The sequence below is a fragment of the Colobus angolensis genome, unplaced genomic scaffold (assembly GCF_000951035.1).
Source record: "Colobus angolensis palliatus isolate OR3802 unplaced genomic scaffold, Cang.pa_1.0 Scaffold327, whole genome shotgun sequence".
In the NCBI taxonomy this organism is placed as follows: domain Eukaryota; kingdom Metazoa; phylum Chordata; class Mammalia; order Primates; family Cercopithecidae; genus Colobus; species Colobus angolensis.
In genome coordinates, this window is record NW_012116566.1 from 4,784,925 (window position 1) to 4,805,569 (window position 20,645).

Here is a 20,645-nt window from a genome sequence, read left to right on the forward strand (position 1 = left end):
CCATGTGGAAGAAGACATGTAGATGTCTACTCATGCATACCACCTCAAAATGAGGATTATGCACTACAAATCAGTTCCCCTCTGACGTCTTAGTGGAAAGTTTCCATTGAAACTTCCTAATAGAAGCATGTCACATCTTGCCCATGGAGGGGCCCACCCAGAGCCCCATTCTGGTTACCCTTTTCGTGCTGGAGGCCATGCCCTCCAGGTGCATCTCAGCTCGGAGAGGAGTTCTCCAGGTCGCAGCTTGCTCTGTCCATCATCCAGCATCTGCCTCCTCACTTTGTAAATAACAAGGCATATGGATGTCTTCACTGGTGAGATTTGCTGGTGGTAAAGCATGTTATCTGGCTGCCCCATGGAAAGCAAAGGAAGCTGCCTCAACCCCCCCCCCCCCAGGAACCTTTGGGAGAAACAGGTGGGAGTGAGAGCTGTGGGCCTGAGGCCTAGTGCAGCACACTGGACATTCCCCTTACTTCCTGACCCTGCCCTTTCATTCCTCTCTGGAAAGGCTCATTCGCCAAGTTCACAGAGATTCTGTGGTTCCCTGTATGTCCTCAGGAACAGCTGTGGGGAGCTCTCATCCCTGATGAGGATCAGTCTTGTGGAAGTCCTTCCTGTCAGTAAGGACATACTTAGTTTTCATGTGGTTGCCATGGAGACCAGCCACATCAAAACAGAGACAACCCACGTTTCCAGAAACCCATGGTGACCTGCTTTCGCATTAGCTTCTGGGAAACCTCACAGGTGTGGCCTTGGCCTGACGGCCTTTTGCTATTTAGGGAGCCCTCTGGGACCAATCCTCACCTCAGTCCCTAACCCAGCATCCCATACAGCTTGTGAACACCAAATGCCTGTTAGTAGAGAGGAGGAAGAAGGTGACAGTGATAAGAAGCAGAGACAAGCTCTTATGTCCCTCTAGCAACTGGACAGGCAGGAAAAGTAGGAAATGCTCTAGAGATTGTGCAAATGCTTCCTTATTTTCAGGCATGCTTGATACTTATAAACACCATAGACAGACAGGTAAGTAGGTAGGTAAGTAGGTAGGTAGGTAGGTAGGTAGGTAGGTAGATGTGAACAAATGTGAACCTGGAAGGGCCAGTCTTCCAATATAGATCCTTAGTGGCTCACTGGGTCCAGATTTTAGATAGAGCCAAGTGGCCGTTTGCTGACTAGGAGTCATACAGGTACTCTGAATTTCCCCCAAAACCTGCACCTTTTAATCTTTGGGACTTTTAGAGCTCACCTGAACCAAACAACCAGGGCTCAGCTGTATCAGCCAATCAGAACTAAGCAAATTTCTTTTTTTTTCTTTTCTTTTTTTTTTTTTTTTTTTGAGACAGAGTCTCGCTCTGTCACCCAGGCTGGAGTGCAGTGGCACGATCTCAACTCACTGCAAGCTCCGCCTCCCGGGTTCACGCCATTCTCCTGCCTCAGCCTCCCAAGTAGCTGGGACTACAGGCACCTGCCACCACGCCTGGCTAATTTTTTGTATTTTTTGTAGAGATGGGGTTTCACTGTGTTAGCCAGGATGGTCTCGATCTCCTGACCTCGTGATCTGCCCACCTCAGCCTGCCAAAGTGCTGGGATTACAGACGTGAGCCACCGCGCCTGGCCCCATTTTTTAAATGTGAATTAACAGACCTGATTGAGAACCTGGGTAGGAACTTTTGCTCTAAAACCCAAGCCTCCCTTTGTTCTTTGGAACATACCTTCATTTTATACTGGAGGCTGTGTCTTCCTGGTTTGCAAACTGTTCACTGGAATAAAGTCTCTTTCCTCCAAATTCCTTTTTCAGAGAACTTTTGTTGACAGATAGATGATTGATTGATTGATAGAATGACATCTACATATGTATATATATAGTATGTGTGTGAATAAATGAATGAAACCAACTAATAAATAAACCACAATAAACCTTAGGGCTCTGAATATTAATTTACCAGGAGAGACACAGTCACTAGAGATCAGGGCATCATGGATAGTCACTATCAGGGAGTGAGTGAAGACTCTAATTAGTGGCTCACAGTGCATTTTCTTGAAACCCAAACTTTAGGGGACTTTGATGCTGGTCTGTACCACAGCCTGCCCTACTGTGCTCCCAGGCTATTCTAATGCTCTGCAGTGTTTGCTGTAAACGTGGGTGAAGGTAGGGCTGTTGGTTTGAATGTAAGTTGTCCTAACTCACTAGCTGGTTTTGAAAAGTAAACAGAATTGGTTGTGGGCTTAGTTTTCTGCCTATTTGACCCTGCTCTTTTTTTTTTTTTTTTTTTTTTTTTTTTTGGCTAAGTCTGGAAAAGGCCCAAGTGCTTGGTATGATCTGAGGAGGGGCCTTAGGAGGGCTTGCACAGCTGGCATTTCCAATCAGGTAGCAGCTGAATTTGCAGATCCAGAGACTACTGAGGACACTTACTGTGTCAGCCTGGCTGGCTGGCTGGCGAGTAGCTGTGCTCTCAGCTCACCAACTCCCTCCCTTGCTGTATGGGAAAGGTGGATTAAGGACATAATTCCTGGTGAATCCAGCCACAGAGGAATCAGAAAGCCCTCCTCCATCATGCAGTGTCCCTGACTTGAGCCCACACTGTGCGTGGTTCTCCCAGGCCATGCTTTGACTCTTGCTAGATGCATAGCTCCATGACTAAGAGGTACCTGGCTGGACAGTGTCCTCATTACAAGTTAACTCTGGCATCTCTCTGATTGTGTTGCTGGTTCTGCATGAAAACATCCTAGTGACAGCTGATTCCATTGAAGGTCAGCCGCCTGTGCTTCCGGAGATGGAAGTAGACTCAGACCAGATGAGTTTTCTGGTATTGGATTAGTGTGTGCTTCCTTCTAATAGGAATTCCATTGACAGTTGTCTTGTTGATTTTTTCTACCTACATGATCATTTTCGTTTTTAGAGCCATCATAGTTTTATCCTATTTAAAATATGTACTTTGTACTTTGAACCATGGACACCCACCTCCCAAAAATGATACCATTTATAATATGACCCTTGAGCCTGAAGATTGCATTTCAAAATATAGACAATTAATAGAGTGATTTTTAAAGCACCTGTCTAATCAGCATTAAGCAGTCACCAGCACCTCCCCATAATTGAAATTCCCAAGAATGACTCTAAAGCATGGACGTGTTCGGAATCAGAGATGGAACTGTTTTTAAGGTAAATGTTACATACTGAAATCAAGCAACATGTAAAGTTTTTAATACATAGATGATCATTATACAGACTAATCATCATACCAATTGTCCTCAGACCCTACTGGACAGCCACGCGTCTCTCCGTTGTAACCAGCTAACCATGTAATAAAGCACGGTGAGCAGGCACTTCCTAGGGCAGTGCCAGGAGCCTTTCTGAATCCTGCAAAGGACTGTGTCCGACGCCTGATCTAGCGTCTTTAGAGGTGGCCCACCTACAGCCAAGGTCTCCCAATGGTGTAGCTTTGGAGCTACGCCTAGGTGGGCTTCCCCCCAGTATCTTCCACGTTGCCGTGGAGTTAAACATGCATACTTTTTTAAAAATTTGCCTCTTGCCTTTAACGATAACCTACATTCTTCCTAAAAGTTATCTTCTCTGGAACATTTCATTAAGTAAAGGAAGCAGCCATTTTTGCTGCTTTATAGTGTTTGAATTGTTCAGGAGTGGAGGTGGGAGTGGAGGTGGACAGGGATTCCCACTCTTTGGTGCTGGGGGAACCTTTTCTCATAGTAATGTCCTCAAACCCTGCCCCATGGCACCGTGCAATGCTTAGAACAAAGGAGTGAGGAAACTCAAGGTGGGCACGCTGCCATTCTTCAAAGAAGCCCTGAGAAACTCTGAAATTCCCCAGACTTGAAAGAAATGAGAGAGAGAGAAAGGATGTGTTATGCTTTAGAGGACAAAAAGCAATGACTAGACTGTCTTTACATAGGAAACTAATTCATTACTTATCGCCACTAAACATGAGCTTGTCAGTGGAGGTCTGTTCCAAACACAGTGAATACACTATTTTATTTAAACTCCCTATTCTACAAAGTAGGAATCATTCCCATCTTACAGATGGACACTGAGGCTTTGAGAGGCTGCTCATCTGAACTGAGATTTGACCCCAGAACCATCTGTTTTCTAAGCCCAAGCCCTCAAACGTGCCATGACACTGCTTTTGTCTGTGGTTCTGAATTGCCTCTGACTCCTGTAGAGATGGCAGCAGAATGTCTGGGATTTCTACACCAGGCTGAGGCCTCCCCCTACCCCCTACTCCCTCCCTCACTGTCAGGAAGCGGTGCCTGGGCTGTGCCCCTCAGATGTGGTTGCTCCTGTATATGTAATGAATGTTGAGGCTCTCAGTGGCGCAGGACCATCAGTACATATTAAATCCATAAGGTGTAAGAAGGGTAATTAACACTTCCTGTCATTGTTTCCCCTTCTTTGCATCCGGGGAAAGAGGTAGAATAAGGAAGAGCAGGAGGAGGGGGAGGGAAGAGCCACACGCCAGACGCTGAGGTGGTCTGGGGCGGGAAGAGTGCTGGGCCCACAGGAGCTTTCTGGAGCTGTGTCTAGAGGGAAAATGAAGGTTCCCACCTGTTTAAACTAGACGCGCAGTCTGTGGCTTTCACACTGCATGCAGAGTGTGGAACACGTCATCTACTGATGAGCCCTGTTCACCCGACACACTCAGAACTTGGGGTTTTAGCCTTTCCTAACTAAAAAGAATCTCTGTGAAGTTTTGACATCTGGATCAACAATTAGCCAACTATCTGTGGGTGGAATGCTACCTGGAGGGAAATATTTCAGAACCCCCAAATGACAGCATCCTTCCCACACAGACCCAGACCTGGCCCAGACCCAGAAGAACAGGTTGGGGTGAGGTTTTGTCCTGAAATCACAGTGTCCTGGAAGCAGTAGGTCTGAGGAAGGGGCAGATTGCTGTCCCAGCCTCTTCACTGAAAGATTTGAAGACTCTGATTCCAGTCGTGTGAAACCACCATCTCACTGCAAAGAAGGTGCTGTCAGACCAGTGCGGACTCAAGTATTCTCCCCTAGAAGAGCACCTCTGGCTGTGCCCTTTTGAAACATACTATAAATTTCATATATCAAATTTAGAAGGAATTAGGTTCCAGGTTATTTTCTCTCGGGTTTAGAATTGTGTTTGCAGCGCTGGAGTTGAGTTTTATACACCTTTGGTCGGACTCGTGTGACAATTAGCCACTCCTGGGGAGAAGAGGCACCTCGTGTCCAGGTGCCAGCAGCCCTTGCCCGCAGTGCCCGACTGGGTTCCATTTCTCCTCGCAGTGGCCGAGCTGGCCGGAGCCTTCACGGGCTGAGAGGACCAGCAGTGCCATCTTGTGGGAATGTTGTCAGTGCTGAAGCCAGGCTGAAGGAGGGAGACGGCTTCAACTGTCACACTCTGAAGAAGGACGTTACCCAGAAATGCCTGGGTGCAGTCGAGTGAGACGTTTCCCTCTGCTCACCAGCCATGCTAATTATTATTTTGCTGTCCAGAAAATTAATAGCCCAAACAAATTAAGACCAAGCCAAGAAGGTATTTCAAGAACTAAAAATGGCAGGAATGGATTTGTTTTCCATCGACTTACTAGGAAATGTTTAAAAAGTCACCCCAGGTGGGAATATATTTTCCATAAACTCTGGAAGCGCAAAGCTACAGATTCTGAGCAGAGTCAAAACAAGACTTTTGGAATTTGTTTCTAGGCTGCCCTTCAGGCCCCGTGCTTTCCTGAGGAGAGTGGACGAGGAGACTGCTTTTCCCAGTCAATGAGCGCGTGTGCTGGGCCGCAACCTAAGTCACCCCTTCATCCGTGCATGAGAAAGGCCCCGGCCCTATTCACTTTGTGCGGGCAGAAGCTGCGAGGGTGCCCCGTCCTCCCACTGCAGGGCTCTAGCGTCGTGTCCTCTCTGTTACACACATGCTAAGCGCACACTGTGACTACCTTTCATCAGCACACAGTGGGCGAGGACCAGGGGCCTCTTCTTCTGCACTGACAGAGGGTTGGATTTGAGGTACAGCCCAGTTCTCAAGGTCATTACCCTAGAAAAGCAGTCTCTTTGCCTTCCCTCCTCAGGAAAGCACAGAGCCCACCAGGCAGCCTAGAAGCAAATTCTGAAACTCTATTTTGACCCTGTTTCGAATCTGTTGCTTTCTGCTGTGTGTGTGTGTGTGTGTGTGTGTGTGTGTGTGTGTGTGTGTATGTACACATGTATACAGTCACCTAAGGAGGTAGGATCTGTTACTGTCCAGTTTTGTAGACAAGGAAACTTAAGCCTCAGAAAAGCCAAACACTAGCTCACCAGCTTGTCCCTGGCAGAGTCAGGATTTTAACCCAGATCATCCAACACCAGAGCCCACACTCATGGTGTCCATTTGCCACTGTCCCTCCTTTCTGTGGTTCTGAATTGTCTCTGGAACTGTCGGCTGCCTCCAGATCTGTTGGATGGTTTGAAGCCTCCCCTGCATTTTGTTCCCGAGACTGAGGAATAGAGTCGTCTGAAATGGTGGAGATCTCAGCAACCCAGCCGAAGAGCACAGCCCTTGCACTTCCTTCTGGGCTCTGCCCCCAGGACCCCAAGCAAGATTCCAGCCTCTCTGAAGCACCATTTCTTCCTGCATGAAATAGAACATCGCCTGCTGAAGGAACTCAGATGAGCGAATGATTTATGTGGAAGTGCTTTGTGTGATAGTTAAATGCTAGAGACATAAGTGATCATTTTTCAGGAAAAAAAAAATCCACTATCAAGTCAGAAAGGAAATCTTTAGGTAGATTTGAATATATTGTACTGTCTGGTTGAATAAAGGACTCTCAGGTTACATTTAGATTGTTTAGCTTAAAACTCTGCGTCTCTAAATCATACACAGAAGACAAGCTAAAACTTGAAGCTGCTAAGCCCTTTAAAATGAGGGAACTGGGCTTGGGGCCAAGATTACATGCCCCGTACGGCCCTCGTTCCCAGTCTGGTTCCCAGCACTTATCACTGTGCAACCCTCAGGCAAATGACCGGCCCTTTCTGATTTACCATTCTAATCTGTGAAATGGACAGCTCCTGCCTCCCAGGACCAAGAGAGTTAGATACAGCACTTCTAAGGGGAGCGCCTAACTCAGCAGCTGGTCCATAGTACATAGTGGTGATTGGTAAACAGTAACTTCTATCACCTGAGATCATTTCTATCCTTTAGGGAAAATAGAGCCCCAGTGGCTTATTAAAGGCCATGTGTCCCTGCCTTGTGTGTACACACTTCCCACTGATAGAGTACATTTACATGAAGAGGAGACAGCATTTGCAGAGGATAACTTCAGTAGACTTCCATGAACCCAGGTCAAAACTAACATGAAAATGATTCTGTTACATACAACTCTCCATTAATGCCTTTGCTGCCATTTTGATTACTTAGAGCGGGATCAGAGACTTGACCAGATTCCCAGTTTCACTGCTACTCCACACACAGGTGTGTGTGTGTGTGCGCGCGCGCGCGTGCACACGCATGTTTCTCCCCATCCCAGAATGCTCCCACATGGTAACTAAGCTGACCCTAATCCCTACCAGGATGCTTGGGAAGGAAGAGGCTGACCAGTCGCTGTTGCACAGAATCCTATTTTGCGGTGAAGAAGGGCACTGCATTTTTCCAAGAGTGCAGAAGCTCCCCCAGGGTTAAGGGAAGAAGGGTAAGGACCCCACAAAACTAGCTATGGTGAGCCAGGCTGGAGCAGGGCAGCAGATACAAATTACTTTGTCCACAGGTTGCCTATCAGTAGCGATCCTGTTTGAAGATTATTAACGATCGGTCCTTTTGGGACACCCGGATTCATTTTCTGGCTGACCTGCTCTCTGTAGCCCAGGAGAAAGTATTATTGCAATATCGGTGTCCTGTGGGGACTGAGTAGGTACATGTGGGGTGTCACGTACAGTTCTAAGCAAAACTCTAGAAACCACACCGGAACGCAGTTGGGAAAATAGCTGAGAGAGTGAAGGAATTTGAAATCATGCCTTTGAGTCTGGGAAAGGGATGTTCTGGGGGCTTGTGGCAACCTTCTTCAAATATCAAAGGGTTGTCCTGTGGAAGAGTCGTTAGACTTGGGATAGGCGCTGGACTAAGTGCAAAAAGACAGAATCCGGGCCCCTGGGAGACATCCAGGCGGCCCCCACTGAAGGCCCTCCAGCTGTCGACTGCAAAAGGATGAAGGTGTAGATTGCAGCAGCCGTCTGTCTGGTAGGGAACCTCCCGTCCAGCCCTGACTCACAGAGCGCGTCGCTTTACCCCTCTCAGAACTGGCGCAGAAACCACGCTGTCAGAGCCCCGCGATGGCGAGGGAGGGGAATGAACGTTAAGTCTTCTCAATTTTTATATGAGTTACATGTTGGGATGGCAGTAATTTGAATATATTGAGTTAAATAGTTGCTGTATGGGAGTTTAGGGAAGTTTTAAAACTATGAATTTGGGTTTCTCCACCCTTTCCACATGCCTTTAAAGATGAGACCATCAAGCTCAGTCTTGATGAGATCTGCATTCGGCAGGGTTGCTCCCTCACTGAGCGTCTTTGGCACTTCATCCTGCCCGTCTGCAGTTTCCACAGAGTGCCAATACGGTGTAAATCTTCTTCATTAAGAAAATTTAGAAAATAGGAAATAGTGAACTTCTGTTAAGGACAAAGGGTCCTTTTCAGAGTTTGATGTGGTCCTTACCAGATGGACAGGAGAGACCCACGTGCACGTACAGCAGGTGGCTGCTTAGTCTGGGTGTGAAGAAGCTGCAGTTTCTGCTAGTGTATAGGAAGTGCTATCTGGATTCTAATCCTGGCTAATTCTGCCTGGCTTGCAGTTCCTTTACATTTAAATAAGTGTGAGTTTTAAAGTCTGGAAAGGCCTGAGGACACAGGGCGGGCAGGGTTGATAGTTTTCACTCTCTGTTTCCTGAGAGAAAATAATGTTGCATCTTCAAAACAGCATCTGTCAGAATGATTTTCATCAGATCAAATAAATCCTCAAAGCAGCTATCATACTTTATAGACTTGAGAAATGCAGGTTATACTTTGCATGGAAGCCTAATGGCATTTAAAATAGGCATGTTTTGCCTGTACAGCCTTACACCCAGACTCTTGACCGGGGTTTCTTGCTTGTGAGATTTTGTTCAAGCTACCATATCTCAAAGAGTTTAGTAACTGTTTTTACTATATGAACATCATAAATAATTATTTGCCAATTTAACTTACTGTTGACTATAGTTGGAAAAAACGATTGGGCCCTGAAGCCTTTGGGCCAAACTTGATGGAAACCTTCAGCAGCATACGCTGCGTCATGGGGCGGGTGACGCGAAGATACATATCGCCGCTAGACATCTTGGAAGAGGCCTGCCTTTTGCCATCTTTTTATGGGCAGCTGCCATATGTCCTTACAGCCAATTATGGCCTTTTCAGTTTTAGAGGAGGGCTTTTGGTTCATAAAGACCTTTAATGATGAATGATCAATACAGATTGATACTTATTATTCTGCAACAGGGAAGCTTATTCTTAAAAATGAGTTGCTAAATCTAAACCACAGTACAATACCTCTTCACACCCATTAGAATAGAGCCTTTATCCAAAAAATAAAATAAAACAGAAAACAAGTGTTGGCAGGGATATGGGGAAATAGGAACCTGTGTCCGTTGCTGGTGGGAATGTAAAATGGAACAGCCACTGTGGAAAACGGTGGTGATTCCTCAAAAAGTTAAACACAGAATTACCATATAACCAGCAATTCCACTTCTGAGTTACACACAAAATAATTGGAAGTAGAAACTCGAGCACATATTTATGCACCCACATCCATAGCTGCACCATTCGCAGCAGTCCAGGTGTCCATCAGCAGACAAATGGATAAGTAGAATGTGGTCTGTCCGTACAGCGGAATGTTATTCAGCCTCAAAACGGAATTCCCACACATGCTGCCACATAAATGAACCCTGACAATACTATACTAGATGGAATAAACCAGACACAAAAAGACAAGTACTGTATAATTCCACTTAACCTGAGATCCCTAAGATAGTTAAATGCATGGTGATGGCCAAGGGCTGGGAGGAGGAGAGAATGGGGAGCTAATGTTTAACAGGGACAGACTTTCTGTTGGGAATGATGAAAAAGTTCTGGAAATAGATAAAGGTGATGATAGCATAATATGAATATACTTAATGCCACTGAGCTGTATACTTAAAAATGGCTAAAATGGTAATAATTTGTTTGTAATTAGTTGCTGAGCTGGCTGGGGTTTCCAAACGAAGTTAGAAGGGAGGGAGAGCTTGGACTGTCTTTAGGAATAACGTTTGCCTGGAGCAGACCAGAGCTAAAGGAGACCCCTCATTCTGGTATCCTGTCACTTCCCACCGAGTCGCCTCTTGGGGCTCGATAAGACTTTCTCACGAAATACAATTCTTGAATATTGTGTAAAAAGTGCAGTCTTAAAGCAAGGACCTCACCTGCGAAGTGCTGGATATACAAGGTTCTTTCTTTCAGTGCCTTATTTCTTACCGGCACCGAACAGATGGGGGCGCTGAAGAACAGCAATGCAGGATGAAGTCCCAGGTCTTCATGTTGCTCTTCCCCAGGTTAACTGGGTGGAATGCACACTGTTATGGTTGTGCCCCAAAAGACTGCTCTGACCTAAGCTCTGACCTAAGCCACTGAGTGACTTTCCCTGTTCCTGCTCCTCAGCTCGGAGTCAGCCCTCAAGGTGTGCACGAGGGCAAGTTCATGGCCTTTCCGTCCTGAGTCCCTGTGACTGCAGCGCCAGACCCTCAGTCTTGCCATCACTCAGCCAAGTCGCCAGCACCACATCCAGCAGAATGACTAGCCACTTTGTATAGGATGTAGCACAAAGCACACCAACCCCTGGCTCATCGCCGCACCCGGCAGGCCTCACCTCACCCCCCACCACCCGATGGCTGGCAGAGGCACATTTCTTATCCTGAGCCTAGCATGATTTTCACTGACATGCCCTGTCTTTATGAGCAGAATCCAGCAAGCCGCTCAAGCTCAGCAGATTCAGTCATGGCTCACTACAAAGGATCTATCTCCGTAAATTTGGGGTTTTGCAAGGACAGCGACATCTGTGAATGCCTCCCGTGGACTCTTAGAATCTGCAACCTGCAACCACGGCCCTGGACGCTCCTGGAATGAGCTGGGACTGTGGAGGGAGGGTCATTCTTACTCCTGGGGGTCTCCTTTAGCCCCCAGGGTCTCCATGGCCATTCAGCAGTTGTGATGGGACAGTGTCCTTGAGCAGCTCATGTGGGAGTGAGGTGCTAAATGTGGGTTTAGGAAAGGAAACAGCGTGAACTGGGAGTCAGAGGCTGGGTTCTAGGCCTCGGCTTCCATGTGTGTTTTCCAGCACTCAGACTAGAGCAGAGTGGTCATGATCTCGTATCATCACTGTTCGTACACATTTCCCCTGGGGCATACTCGAGGCATAGAACCCCACCCTTGTCGTGATCAATGCAGGAGACGCCCAGAGGACATCATCTCTGAGGAGCATCGAGGGCAGGGAGGAAGGGTGGGACTGTGGCAGGTCCCTGGGTTCCAGACATCCATCATCAGTGCACACAGGGGACTAGTGCTGGAAATAGACTCCTGATAGCCAGGTCCCCAGAGAGCCTCACGTGGTAGCTACTACATAATGGTTCTGGGCTCAACCAAGGAGCCTGTCAGGAACACCCACCATAGAGGCCTCTCCAGGCTGGCACCCTGCTGCTGGACAGCCCCTCTGCGTCCTAGAGTTCCATCCACCTCTGCAAAGGGTGGCCTACTCACAGCGTAGACCACCCTCATTGCTGGGGGTCTTCTTTAGCCCCCAGAGTCTCCATGGCCATTCAGCAGTTGTGACGGGACAGTAATTCTGTGCTTGTGTCAGTCTTTATAAATACACACATACAGTAATACAGAATTACAAGTGATTTTAACTTTTTCTGCTTGTCTGCTTTTCAATAATGAATATGTACAGGCAGAACTCAGAGATATTGCAGGGTCTGCTCCAGACCACCATAATAAAGCAAATATTGCGATAAAGTGAGTCCCACAAACTTTTTGGTTTCACAGTGCACATAAAAGTTTTGTTTACACTCCATTGTAGCCTATTAAGTGTACAGTAGCATTACGTCTAGCATTACATCTAAAAAACAATGTGCATACCTTAATTTAAAATTAAAAAACAATTTAAAATTCTGTATGCTGATGATCATCTGAGCCTTCAGTGAGGCTCAGTCTTTTTGCTGGTAGAGGGTCTTGCCTCAGTGTTGATGGCTGCTGACTGATTGGGCTCGTGGTTACTGAAGGTTGAAGTGGCTGTGGCAGTTTCTTAAAATAAGACAACAGGCCGGGTGTGGTGGCTCACGCCTGCAATCCTAGCACTTTGGGAGGTCGAGGCGGGTAGATTACTTGAGGCCAGGAGTTCAAGACCAGCCTGGCAAACATGGCGAAACCCCATCTCTACTAAAAATATAAAAATTAGCCAGCCATGGTGGTGTGCGCCTGTAATCCCAGCTACTCTGGAGGCTGAGGCATGAGAATCTTTTGAACCTGGGAGGTGGAGGTTGCATTGAGCAGACATCGCACCACTGTACTCCAGCCTGGGCAACAGAGTGAGACTCTCTCCCTCTCTCAAAATAAAATGACAACAATGAAGTTTGTGACATAGATCAACTCTTCCTTTCAGGAAAGATTTCTCTGCAGCATACGATGCTGTTTGATAGCATTTTACCCGTGGTAGAACTTCTTTCAAAAATGGAGTCAGTCATCTCAAACCCTGCCACTGCTTTATCAGTTAAATTTATGTAATATTCTATATCCTTTGTTGTTATTTCAACAGTGTTTACAGCATCTTCCCCAGGTGTAGATTCCAGCTCAAGAAACCACTTTCTTTGCTCATCCATGAGAAGCAACTCCTCATCCTTGAGGAGTTTAATCACTAGATTGCAGCCATTCAGTTCCATCTTCAGGCTCCACTTCTAATCCTAGTTCTCTTGCTGTTTTCACCACATCTGCAGTTACTTCCTCCAGTGAAGTCTTGAACCCCTTCAAAGTCACCCATGAGGGTTGGAATCAGCTTCTTCCAAACTCCTGTTAATATTGATATTTTGACCTCCTCCCATGAATCATGAGTGTTCTTAGTGGCATCTAAATTCTTTCCAGAAGGTTTTCAATTTACTTTGCCCAAATCCACCAGTGGAATTACTTATTTCTTAAATAATAAGACTTGAAAGTCGAAATTACTTCTTGATCCATGGGTTGCAGAATGAATGTTGTCTTAACAGATATGAAAACAACATTAATCTCCTTGTATGCTTGGTCTTGGGTGGCCAGGAGCATTATAAATCAGCAGTAATACTTTGAAAGGAATCTTTTTTTTGAGCACTAGGTCTCAACAGTGGGCTTAAAATAAGCAGTAAACCTTGATGTAAACCGATGTGCTGCCATCCAGGCTCTGTCATCCCATGTATAGAGCACACACACAGAGTAGATTTTATGTAATTCCCAAGGGCCCTAGGATGTTTGGAATGGTAAATGAGCATTGGCTTCAAATTAAAGTCATCAGCTGCATTAGTTCCTAATAGGAGTCAGCTGTCCTTGGAAGCTTTGAAACCAGTCATTGACTTCCCCTCTCTAGCTATGAAAGTCCTAGATTACATCTTTTTCCAATAAAAGGCTGTTTTGTCAACACTGAAAATCTGTTGTTTAGTGTAGCCACTTTCATCAATGATCTTAGCTAGATCTTCTAGAGAACTTGCTGCGCTTCTTCATCAGTAGTTGCTGCTTCACCTTGCACTTTTGTCTTCTAGAGATGGCTTCTTTCCTTAAACTTCATGAACCAATCTCTGCTAGTTTCCAGCTTTTCTTCTGCAGCTTCCTCATCTCTCTTAGCCTTCACAGAACTGAAGGAGTTAGGGCCTCGCTCTAGATTAGACTTTGGCTTAAGGGAATGTTGTGGCTTGTCTTCTATTCAGTTCACTCGAACTTTCTCCGTATTAACAATAATGCTCTTTTACTTCCTTGTCACTCACGCCAGTGCTCACTGGAGTAGCATTTTTAATTTTCTCCAAGAACTCTTCCTTTGCATTCACAACTTGGCTGTTTGGTAGAAGAGACCAGCCTGTCTGAGCTTCTGACTTGTCTTCCTCACTAAGCTTGGTCATTTCTAGCTTTTGATTGAAAGTGACAGACATGCGACTCTTCCTTTCACTTGAACACTTCTAGGCCATTGTAGACAATTGTAGAGTTGCTAGTTGCCCTAATTTCAATATTGCTATGTCTCAGGGAGTAGGAAGGCCTGAAGAGAAGGAGAGAGACAGGGAATGGCTGGTCAGTAGAACTGTCAGAACACATGCGACAAGTGTTGATTAAGTTTACCATCTTATATGGGCACAGTTCATGGTGCCCCAAAATAATTACAATAGTAACATCAAAGATCGATGACCGCAGATCACCATAACAGACATAATAATAACGAAGATGGATGCCCATAGACTTGCTTATGCAGACTTGCCACAAACCTTCAATTCCTAAAGAAACACATTACCTGTGAACTGCAATAAGCTGATGCCATAAAACAAGGTACGTGTGTGTATGTGTGTGTGTGTGTGTGTGTGTGTGTGTGTGTGTGTGTGTAGAGGGGAGGGTGTTTACCTATATGTGTACATAATTACTGAAGCTTCCTCAGCCACCTTTTAGGGCTCAGTTTGATGGGGAAGCTAATTCCCTTTATTATGCATGTATTCTTACTAGATTGACTCTCTATGGATGACATTTTTATCAAGTTTCTGGAGTGGGGTGATCTCCTGTATTTCCGCCTTTCAGAGCCTCGACAGATTAAAAAGCAAGTAAGACACGGAGACAGTGAAAGCCACTGTGCACTCCTGCTGTGGAAAGACGGCTGTGCCTTGTTGAAGATGATAGTATATGAGTTGCTGCCAGAGTGGGGCCGTCCCTGCTTCAGGCTGTTCATAGATGTTTAAAAGAACATTCCAAAGGACTTCAAGAAACTTTGTGCTGCCATTTCTGTATTCCTTTCCAAATCTTTTATAAAATGTTAGAATTCAGACCACGGTTCCTGAGCTTTGATGCAAAACTCCTTGGCCTGAATCCCTGGAAGCCCTCCCCTGTGGGTGGCATCAGGCACCACAGCAGGGTGTGCTTTAAGAATCGAAATGAATTCAGTTACACCACGTGGCGGGGCTCAAACTTGAGCTGAGCTTACTCATCTCTGGCCGGCTATTAATCCTATAGCTAAATCATACACGTAAAGGAAAGGGAAGAAAATCCACCCTTGGTAACCATACAACAAACACTAAATAAAACCAAGGTCATGTGTGGGGTATCTCTGTGCTGCTTCGTAAAACTTGAAATTTCTTAATCTCACGAAGTAACAGAAATTACTTGGGGGAATTTCAGGTGTTTTTGGTAAACTCTTTGGGGAAGTAAATAGTCAGTGAACTTTCTGAATGCTGGGACTTTTGCCTGCAGCAAAACAAAGCTAAGACAAGTGGATTCCTTAAAAAGACTACCAGCAGCAGAGGAGAAGTAGAGCTGGGAAGAGACAGGCTGGGGAGCTCAAGGGATAAATTCTACCCCCTCTGCCCAGCAGGGCTGGCCTTAAGAAAAAACTGAGCCAAGAGGGAGATGCTTCCTCTCCACCCACCTCCATGAGTGTTCCAGATCGATCGTGCTGTCCCAGCTGGGCTGACCTTGTGTTCACCTCCTGTTCTTGGGTGCCTGTACCTAAGAGTGGAGGCATTTTGGGTGCCTGTACCTAAGAGTGGTGCCTGTACCTTGGTGGAGGCATTTTGGAAGTGCACACACCTTGTCCACCACCTTAAACTGTGTCCTGATGTTTTTAAATTACGGCACACGTAGCCATCAAAAATAAATGTACAGAAGAGTATATAATTACATGGAGAGATGCTTACCATAGTCTTAGTTCAGAAGGCAGATTACAAAACAGTATGACTATTTTTGTAAGAAAAAAGTTAATAAGAAGACAAGCACGTACATCTATCCATAGAAGGAAAGGAAGGATAGGGCCGTGTTAACAGCGCGTGTTTTCAGGTGGTAGACCTGCTGGTGATTTGAGCCTGTTTGGGCTTGTCTGTTTTTTCACACTGAGCTGTATTGCTTTGGTACTGTATCCATTTCCCTCAATACTCCACAGTTTGGGTGAGCTCAGTGTGAGTTAACATGTCAAGAGGTAACAAGTTTCCCAAGGACCTTATATTTGTAATGCTCGGGGATTGATGGGGGACGGGAGGTTTGTGTTGGCTCTGGAATCTCCCCTGTGAGGATACTGGAAGGGGAAGCCCAGGGTTGAGGAGGCAGTGAGAAAGTCTGCAAGTCCACGCCATGTAAAGCTACTTCTCCCCTGCTTTAGCGAAGCGCCTGTTTCATGATCTCATTAAATCAAAAGAATTGGGCTTGCCCACAGTTAAAATGTGTTGATTTAACCAAAAAACAAAAATACGCTGGGCACGGTGGCTCATGCCTGTAATCCCAGCACATTGGGAGGCCAAGGTGGAAGGTTGGCTTGAGACCAGGAGTTCAAGACTAGTTTGGGCAACATAGCAAGACCCTGCCTCCACAAAGATAAAACAATGAGCCGGGTGTGATGATGCACACCTGTTGTCCCAGCTACTCGGGAGACTGAGGCAGGAGGATCACTTGAGTCTAGGAGTGGAGGCTGCTGTGAGCTATGATCTTGGCTCTGCATTTCAGCCTGGGTGACAGAGACCCTGTCTCTAAAAAAAGCACAAATAGAAAGTGCTTGTAGGCAATTCACTTGCAGTTGGCTGCAGTCTCTTTCTCTCTCGTACTGGGAGTTGAACTAGCCTCAGGAGAAGAAGTCTCCCGAGCCCTGTAGTGTGGTCATTACAACAAATAATGCAGAGAAAGAGGTTCGCTCCCCATTCCGCCTCCACGCCCTCCAGCCTGGCTCTGCCACTGTGTCCCCTTTTTTGGACTGTTTTGTTAAATCTGCCTTTTCCCTTCTTGTTTTCCAGTCCACCTAAACCCACTGTGTTCATCTCTGGGGTCATTGCCCGGGTAAGTCTCGGAGCGTCTGCAGTGGGTTTGAGGCCTTTGCATGGCAGCATGGAGTCTCCCGGTTCCTTCTGGTTTTATTAAACTCTACCTGGAATAACCCAGCACCACTGCTCATCTCATCTGTGGCCATGGCTCTCTTGGTTGCCGCATTTCCCCAGAGGGTGCTTCTGCAGACCCCAGGCCAGACTCACAGTTTGGGTCACATCCTTTACCTTTCCAGAGCCGCCCTTTGGTGAGACCCAACATTGTGACTTAAGCACAGGCCTCCCACCAGTAAACCCATCAGCGAACCCCCGCCCACGAACCCTAGCCAGCGAACCCCCACAGTATTGCCATCCACAGGGCTGCTGTTCTCAGGACATTCACTTTCTTATCAGAGGATGCCTGAAGAAAGTGCCAGTGTTGGGGACAGCCCACTGTTGGTGGAACTGTGACCACAGCCAGCCAACCTGCCAGCCAGAGAAATGTGGCTCCAGCCTGCTCGTGTGGGCCCCACTCTGGCCACACCCACAGTTGGCACAGAAGCCCATTGATCCCTCTGGAAAATAGTGCGTCCCTCATGAGACTGGGCAGGCCGAACCTGGCTCTGTCTCGTAGGCGCCCTGTACATTTCCTTTCCGGCCAGCGCCCCAGGCCTGGCTCACAGCTGTGGTGGCACATCTGAACTTCAGATCCTGGATTTGGTTCTGTCCTGCCCCCAATGTTAATAGTCACAAATACAAATGTAGCAGAAGAAAGCCTCCAGCATCCAAGTCAGTTCTGTGGGAGTCGCGTGTTCCTGTGTCTCACGGCATGGGGCAGAGCCAGTAAGCATTCTTGCTGTCCTGCCAGTGTGTGGGCCTCAGTGCCACCTGCCATTCCCCGGTTCTGATGGCCTGGGCCCCCCACCACCCACAGGGGACAGGCTTCCACCTTCCTTTACCCATTCACAGTCCGTGCCCTCCCTGCACGGACACTGGTGGGTGCTGGCCTGGTGCTTCCTCACATACAAACCCCATGCTTCCTGCAAGGTCGTTGGTGGGTGCTGGCCTGAGGCTTCCTCACACATGAATCCCATGCTTCCTGCAGAGATGCTGTTGGGTGCTGGCCTGAGGCTTCCTCACACATGAATCCCATGCTTCCTGCAGAGATGCTGTTGGGTGCTGGCCTGGTGCTTCCTCACATACAGACTCCCTGCTTCCCGCAGGGACGCTGGTGGGCGCTGACCTGGGGCTTCCTCACATACAAACCCACTGCTTCCTGCAGAGATGCTGTTGGGTGCTGGCCTGGGGACCGCCTCACCCATGAACCCCATGCATCCTGCAGAAACGCTGGTGGGCACTGGCCTGGGGCTTCCTCATCCACGAACCCCATGCTTCTTGTTGATCAACCTGAGCTTTCTGTGTATCCTGACAGGGTGACAAAGATTTCCCCCCGGCGGCCGCGCAGGTGGCTCACCAGAAGCCACATGCCTCCATGGACAAGCATCCTTCCCCAAGAACCCAGCACATCCAGCAGCCACGCAAGTGAGCCTGGGCCCCACCAGCCTCCCCCATAGCCCTGGCTCTACTGTACTTGGTATTTCCCTGGCAGAGAAAACCAGCACTTTCTCCCAAATGCTGCTCTGCTGGGAAATCTAAGGCAAAACCAAGTGCTCTGTACTTTGCCTTACATTTCCATATTTAAAACTAGAAACCGCTCCTGCCCAAACCGTGTTTATGGTGAGTCCGGTTGGATGTCGTTTGAGGAGGATTGCGCCCCTAGAGGTGCCATTAGCAGAATTTGCCAAGATCTGAGAAAAACTTTTAGCTTTAGTTCTATTTCAGCAGTCGCCTGACGTCCTTGTCTGTGGTCTTAAAAAAAAGAAGGCACACATTTGAGAGGATGAGATTAAGGTTAGGGGAAAAGCTCAGCCATTGCATGCTTTTTAGTATTGGGACAATAAAATCTTAACACCTGCGGGAAAGTAAGAAATAAGGGAATGAGTTTGGGCGGCCCCTCAGAAAGACCCTTAGAGGCAGGGAAGAGCAACACCAAATTTCCCTCCCTTGTGAGATGGGGGATCCTGTGCAGGCTGATGAGGCACCCATGAGAAAAGCCAAAAAAGCAGAGCGAGACTCCGTCTCAAAAAGAAAAAAAAAAAGCATGCATCTTAGAAATAGCCCCTCAATTCCAAGAGTCAACATGCCAAAAAATGAGGCTGGAGGCAGGTAGCTCCGAGGGAGGACTTCTGGTATGAGATCTCGGCATGGCAAGCCCAGCATCGCCTCAGCCCAGACAGGCTCCACCAGGAGATCAAGCAAAGCTGGCCTTAAGGAATCACCTCCTGAGCCACTTGAGAGTTCTGGAAGTGACCACGGAGCAGGGTGGAAGAATAGACTTCTGCTTCATTCTGGGACACTTGAACCACAGAGTTGAAAGCTTGGAAAGACCAGATAAGAAACCTGCCCCTTGTCTCCCTAGGGACGTGAGACACCACATTCCATTTGTGCTAGAAAAACCTGTCCACTGATGGGTCTAACTGCTCCAAACGCCTCCCACCCCGTGTGCACAGCTGCCTGGGTCCATCGTCACTTGGGTGCGTCAGGTTGTCCTCCGATTTTTAGATGAATTTCCTGTCTAGAGATGTCCTAGTCTGCTTGCTGGCTGGTGGCAATAGAGTACCCTGCATCTCCGAAAAGCCAGAGGGTTCGCCTAGTCAGACGAAACTCCAGAACAGTGCTTGTGGAGGTCCTGACTGTCCTGCTCACCCACAGCCGATCTGCTGCAGGTCAGCAACCATGCCATGAGCAGCTGCCAACCACCAGCCTTTCTGGTACTGTTCAGTTCACGTCTGCCTGCTGGTGAGGGCAAAGGCAGACCTGGTCAGACCCAGCGCCCATCCTCCCTGAGGGAGTACAGCACAGACTCACACTTGAAAGGCAGTGTTTGGTTTCCCATCTAATCAACTTAAGGGAAGCCGGCGTGTACCCTTCAAGACCCTGTTGCCACCTGTTTCCTCATCAGTTTGGTATAAACTGAGGGTGGCTTTTAGAGACCCAAGCTTGGTCAGCAGCGCTGCCGTGGAACACCCCAGCAAGCACCTCCCAGCCTGCCTTTCGGAGTAGCACCCAGGAGGGGATGCCACGCTCCAGCACCACCAGGTCAGGCCCGTGCAGACCCCTGCCCCTGCTGTTGCAGAAATCCAGAAGCATGCTGAATGCTTCTCAGTCTTCAGCCGGAGGGAGGGCTGTGGTTTCCAGAGGTGTGCTTTTTATGTACTTTTAGCTAGATCTGGCATGCATCTGTGGGCTTTAGATCATTAAATCCAAACTGTTTGCCTAAATGAGTCTATCAGTTGTTAACTTCAAGAATATTGATGATTTATAATAAAGCTCCTGCATTTCTCTCCAGCTTTGTTTTTTCTTGTAGATCAAAGATTCCCTTTTATATTTTACCAGGGTTGCCAGATGGTTTCAATAGAAACACAAATACCCATACATGTGTACATGATGGGTGTTTTCAAAACGTAGTTTCCAGATACGAAAGTTGAACTCTTGGACACCTGGTGAGTTGAGTCTAATTATCTACTTAAAATGTCATAACATGGAAAAGCTTAATACCATTGATTAAAGCAT

At 47.2% G+C, this 20,645-nt stretch overlaps 1 protein-coding gene across 2 annotated transcripts in view; it reads left to right on the top strand.

Moving 5' to 3' along the window:
- DAP (death-associated protein) overlaps nt 1-20,420 on the top strand; it is a 63,330-nt gene extending 42,910 nt beyond the window's left edge. The window contains exons 2-4 of one of the 2 annotated variants that reach the window (XM_011951772.1): nt 17,007-17,049; nt 18,445-19,134; nt 19,173-20,420. In XM_011951772.1, coding sequence (XP_011807162.1) covers nt 17,007-17,049; nt 18,445-18,558 — 157 coding nt within the window. In that variant the 3' untranslated portion in view covers nt 18,559-19,134; nt 19,173-20,420. Of the gene's footprint in view, nt 1-17,006; nt 17,050-18,444; nt 19,135-19,172 lie in introns of those variants that run through there. The other variant, XM_011951773.1, reaches the window with a different exon arrangement.
- Nucleotides 20,421-20,645: the final 225 nt, after the last annotated feature.